This window comes from Oculina patagonica, chromosome 4 (assembly GCF_052425735.1).
Source record: "Oculina patagonica isolate OP01 chromosome 4, crgOcupat, whole genome shotgun sequence".
In the NCBI taxonomy this organism is placed as follows: domain Eukaryota; kingdom Metazoa; phylum Cnidaria; class Anthozoa; order Scleractinia; family Oculinidae; genus Oculina; species Oculina patagonica.
The window spans coordinates 54115155-54121309 of record NC_135761.1 but is presented as its reverse complement, the minus strand read 5'-3'; the positions used below and the strand labels follow the sequence as shown (position 1 = coordinate 54121309).

The 6155-nt window shown below is 38.2% G+C and overlaps 1 protein-coding gene across 1 annotated transcript; it reads left to right on the top strand.

Moving 5' to 3' along the window:
- The first annotated feature begins 4432 nt into the window (after window positions 1-4432).
- LOC144648853 (univin-like) lies at window positions 4433-5659 on the top strand. Its single transcript, XM_078508299.1, has 2 exons — window positions 4433-4692; window positions 4901-5659. Exons 1-2 carry the CDS (start codon window positions 4485-4487, stop codon window positions 5251-5253), a joined length of 561 nt encoding a protein of 186 aa, XP_078364425.1. The 5' UTR covers window positions 4433-4484; the 3' UTR covers window positions 5254-5659.
- The last annotated feature ends 496 nt before the right edge of the window (window positions 5660-6155 follow it).

The following is a 6155-nucleotide window of genomic DNA, read 5'->3' as shown; positions in this document are numbered from 1 at the left end:
TTGCCGATAAAATTCGAGTTTTGCACTGCAAGACACAAGTTCAAACAACACTTATCATTAAGGTGGCCCGCGGGTATTTATGAGGCTGACAGTTCCCTTTTTTAAGCGCGTTTTAAAACGGGAAAACGTAAAACGATTGCTTAGATTTTTAAGAATATGAAAGAATAATTCTTAAATTATGTAACATCAAGAATTATTTTCTGCCGTCAGAGAATACATGTGGAGGAACGGTAATTGTCATTTTATTAGTAACTATTTCAGGCTGTGTAATTTCCAAGTGACAGAAGATCATGCGGAATTTGAAAGTAACACCTCTCTTCGAAAACAACAGTATAACTTCATTCGAAATGCGGGGTTTACAAAGCGACCAGAACTTGGAAAGCAAATGTACCTAACTTTGCAACCGAAATTCTTCAAACCGTATGAAAGGAACACGCTAAAAATTAGCACAAACCTTTGCAATATCCTGTTCTAGTTGCAGCTTTAAAAAAATGCAAAACAAATTGACAAATTTTTCGCAATGTGAAATAACGTCATTTGTTTGATATTTTCAAAAATTCGGCTGAAAACCATCCATCTTTATTGACTGTTATCATTTGATGTATACAGTATACACGATCGTTCTAACTTTTACGCACAAGATTAAGGTTACACCAGCCTCAAAACTGGCTGGTACTGGGTTATTATAAGTATCAAATTTATGCGACGGTCAAGACAGACGCATAACACAACAGTTTTTAAAGGCAAAATAAAGATGTCGCTCGTTCAGGAAATCTACGGAGTGGATTTCCCTGTAAGTTGTTGTGAGTAAACTTCAACTGTTTGGCAGCGTTTTGGGGTAATTAAAGAAAAATTCACCGTGGCATTTTAAAAATAATCGCATTTTATTATAAACGAAGGCTTCCGAAAATCGCTCATAACTTAAACAAATCGCGTTTGATCGCTATAAGGCTTATCATTTTATATAATTTAAGGATTTTCTTTCAGAGTCTCAAAAATCTTAGCAATCGCTTCACGTTTTCCCGTCTTAAAACGCGCTTAAAAAAGGGAACTGTCAGCCTCATAAATACCCGCGGGCCACCTTAAATAGATAAATGTGTCGATTCTTGTATTAGCAACTAATAACACCTTTTTTCCTACGGACAAGCACATTGAAGGCATGACATGGCATGTCATGGCGTCAGATACACTGTCGATGACTCCCGCAATGACTATCGTGTTATGGAGTTCTCAACGTTGGGTTGGCCTTATGTTAAATAATCTGTTTGACCTTTGCTTATTATTACTGTGTGCTTCAATGTGAATGGGGAACGCACAATGTAAACTAGTTAACGATGAGAAGACAGCTGCCTCGTTATGTATCAGTCAATTCCAAGCGAGATCATCCCTCCCCGGGCAAACCCCCGGGCATTTGATTTTTTTCAAAATGTCTGATTAAATTCCCCACTATGTGGGCCGGTTGCACTAGTCGGACCTGAAATGTCATTGTGAGTTGGGTTTTCTCGTTAATACTAGGTCTAAACGGACACTCATGCCCTATTCAATAATCAGCAAATTTTAATAGAAAAAGGTACGTTGAAACTACTTTACATTAACGTAACAAAATACTAACTTCACTCTCACTAGCGTTTTTATAGTTTATGACACATTTTGTCAACGAACAAATGCCCGACCATCTGAGGTTCTGTTCGATCAAATTTCACACTATCTGGGCCTCAGTAGAGGTCAAATGCCCGGGGGTAGCCGGGTGGGGGGGGGGGGGGGTGATGTCGCTTGGAATTCACTGATACATTAATACTCGTTGCTCAGACCGAAAAGTCCAACTGGAAAGATTGGGAAGCAACAACAAGCTGGTATTGAAAGCGAAAAGAGGACGAACTGTTTATTCACATTTCGTGAGACTTCAGTGTACACTGTTTTATGGCAGACTAATTAAATGTTTTGGTAACCTACGGAAAACTAAGTCTAAAGATAATTATGGTGTTAACGATTTATCATCCCAATTTATCTCATTATACAAACTCGGCTTAACTTAGTCGGAGAGGACTAATAAATGGGTGACTGAAGTTTGTTTGTTTTATGCTTCGATTCAGTGGAAACCACTCAATTTTTGCGGGAAGCGTAAAGCTGTTATTGGTATGGAAGTCCGCAGATTATTAGTTATATTCTCAATTTCTCCCTTTTGAGTTAAGGCGGGGTTAAATATGAATTTGAGTGAAATTGTAGGAGGTTTATAGAAAGGAAAGGAAAAAGAAAATTGGTTTTGAAACACCACCAGACAGTTGACCCCCACGCAAGAGCACTCCAGGTTGTCAGGGGGACTAACTGATGTCCGCCTACCAATTTTAAACTTTAAATTCTAATTTTAAAAATCACATTTAATCTCCAATATTTCTTATTTCTCTAAATTTTACATATCCTTTGAGAAAAATTATCTCCTCCCAAAAAATCCCAAATATAACCCAAATATGTACAAAACACCGCTAAACATAGATTTGTGAAATGAGCGGAGAGTTTTTGGATTGCTTGAAACGCTAACGAGATATTCGCATAAAACCCACATTAAATGGTGGAAAACGGCTTTCACGCGAACCCCCGCCTTAAAAGTTTTTTTATTCCGTAGCCATTCTCAACTTCCACATCTTATAGTGAAGGCTGGGTAATCTCAAACGCAATCACATTTATTTTAAGGTCGCGGGGGATATCTACAGCATGAATAAATTCATGAAGGGAAATTTTGCTTGACCTGCATCTTTTAAAACGCTTATTTCTCCGCAGTTATGGGTGCGATTAAGCTCAAATTTTACTGAGACATAAAAAAATGAGGAAAGATTGTGAATGTCATCTTTTATTTGGTAGATTACATTTAACGGCGATGTTATAGCCTCGTTAGTGCCAAATTGGGAAAAACATTATTTTGTGGCAGAGTTTGCGGAACGAATAGGAGACAGCACGCTGTGATCTTGTCAAAAATTAATCAGTCTATACCTCTAGAGTGTCGTGAACAGAAGCTGATTTTTTAATTTAAAGTTTGCCAGCAACTTATGGCGGTTTAAGTGCGCAAATTTGAATTTAATGTCTTTAATGCAAATTTGAATTTAATGTCTTCTACATCTTTCTAAAAGCGCTCTTTTAAAATCCCGCTTCTGTTATGACACACTACAGTATTCATAGTTTACCTATCTGCAGTGGCAAGTCATGAAGTTCTGTATCCGTGCTGTATTCTCTGCCACAAAATTGTCGGAAAAGTCCAAACTTTGAGATTTCCGAAGGTGTCCCGACCTAAATACGATCATTTTGCCAAGGAGAGATGTAATTATGGTAATTATATTCCACGCTTTTTTGGTGAGAACAATGCGTTTTTAAAAAGGACACGATTGTTTATGCCGAATATTTTTGTGATTACCCTGAGTTGCAGAAATATTCAAATTTAAATAAAAATAAGCTCAAAGACTTCCTACAATCTATATTAACGTATATCGCTGTGTTGTTTTAAATTGGTTAAAATATCAAAGAAACAGGGATTTTTTACAAGTCACGCGCACTCGCCCATATTTTTGTCTAGTCATAAATATCTCGTAAAGTTGTCGATGTCAGTCGTTGTACTTCGTGCATACGCTTTAAATAAATGCATAATGATGAGCCTAAGGTGTCGCCCGCGACCTTAATCCTGCTCAATTGAGAAGAAATGGTCGCAAAATGGACAGGAGCGAAATTTTGCGGTAAAAATAGACCAAAATACAGCTGCTTGCAGTGAGAACTGTAATTCACGCCCCCCCCCCCCCTCCCCCAAACCTAAAGTAACTATTAGCTCGCAAACAGATCAATTCCCTGTAAAGATTAACACGACATTAATATATCATATCACAGTATTTAACCTCCTTTCTGGCAGTGGGTTGCTTTAGCACTTTCAAAAGGTCAGATTTCCGCTTCGCAATCGATATCATCTCTGCTAGCGGTCAAAGGAGATTCTGCTGAGGGGCTGAGTGTAGAATAACAACTGGGTTGCCTTCAGTTTTAAAAGTTTACCAGCAGCTCTTTGTATGTTTTCACGAACAAAGCAGAAAGAAACAAGCGGCTAGTGCGTAATACTGACTAATACTGCATGACAAGACTGCAGCAATGACATTTCAGCCCAGAGCATATCAGACCTATCGCACAAATGAGAATATGTCGAGTGCATGTTTCGTCGCGTGCAATTTATTTTAGCCCATGAGATATTTTTGACATTTAATTTTCCGCTGGAGGTAGAAATGGTTCGAGAATAGTTTATCTGCCAAAGACCTCCCTAAATGCGATTGAGTTATCATGTAACAGATAAAGTATTAGTTTTGTTCTTAAAATACTTACACGCACAAAAAGGTCAATAATGGGTACTTGCCGTGCTATATAAAGAGAGCTTCACATGTTTTTGAAGTAGATTATCGTTGACATTCGAACGATCTACTTGACGCTGTCAGAAACTTGCTGTGAACATTTTCACAATGCTGTTTCTGTTTCTCTCGCTTCTCGCCTCGCAACTCTTCTTGGTGACTCCATCGGTGATCAGAGAAGAACAAGTTGAGAATAAAGAAGAACCTTTGTCTTTGAAGGTGGACAAGACCGAATCGGAATCCACTGACGGAAACACTCCACAGTTTCTCCTGCCAATTAAACGCGAAATCATGAAGGAAAGAAAATGTCATGGGAAATGTAAGTGTACAAATTGCATTGTAATGAAGACAACGTAATATAAAAACAGTGGTTTCTTTCGGGGCTTTGGTCCTTGATATTTCACTTCACAAGGCGTGTCTAAGATTGAAACGAGAAACAAACTGTGATTTTGATTTAGCTAGCCAGTATGTTTTCAGTTGGAATTCTGAATTTAACAATATTAACGATCGCTCTTTATTTGATCTAGGTCCTGGCGACGTCCAACCTCAAGATCGTGACACCTCTCCAGGGAAGGCTGCACTCCAAGTTGATGCCTGCCGAAAGGTGGACATGTTTGTCGACTTTGCAGATCTTGGCTTGTATGACAGGATCATTGCACCTGCGTCGTTCAACGCCTATCAGTGCAAAGGCAAATGCTCCCCAACAAACCACTCGCTGCTCAAAGCCTTGATAGAGAAAAAGAACGGCAACAAAACCAATGGCGAGGCATGCTGTGTCCCAACCAAACTGCGACCGATATCTCTCCTTCAAATGGAAGAAAATGGAAATGTCGTAATGCGCAATTATGATATGGTTGTTGAAGAATGCGGATGTTACTAAAAGTCCCCGCATTTGATTCATTTGTGGCATAACTGTTGGCATAACTAAAATCTCAAGATAGTTTTAATGATGGAAACCATTATAACAAGAAATGACATGTAGATCTCTAGCAAAAGGGGGCTCTTCAGTTTTGCTTGTAATTTTTATTTTTGGTTGTCTTATATTGCTTAAAGGAAGCAAGTTATAATAAGTAGCGTTTACTGGCATAATAGTTTTCCTTTTTGCGAATTAAAGCCACATCTCTTGTTGATTTTTGGAATAAAGTATCTCATGAATGGATTAGTTCAATGTCAATGTAATACTACATAACAATCAACATTCGACTTTGCAGAGCGCGAACTGAACCTGGTCATTATTGCTGTAGTTTCACAATACATTTTGCCTTGTAGTAAGACTTTTGTATGGAATAGTTTAATAAAGACAATGAAGGTTTTGCCATGAGAGATCCTTTGTGATAAAATGATTGTACTTTAGGTAAATGTCCACTTTATCCAAAAAAATCATCAGTTAGTATGTCATGAATTCTCCCGCTCGAAAAAAGAAATCGCCGTGTGAAAGCCACGTCCTTCATCACTGCAAAGAGCCATTTATTTTTTCTATCCTCTTCTTCTGATTTCGTCAACTTCTTTAAGATGTCGATTTGTTTTGCCCTTGAACACTGTTGACAGAATATGTTGAATTGTCGACAACTCTTTACTTGCCGATGAAATTTGCGTTTTGCATTGAAAGACACAAGTTCAAACAACACTCAATTTTTATCATTAAATAGATAAATGCACCAGATTCTTGTATTAGCAACTAGTAACACCCTTTTTCCCCTAGACAAGCACATTGAAGGCATGTCATGGCATGTCATGGCGTCAGATACACTGTCGAAGACTCCCGCAATGACTATCGTGTTA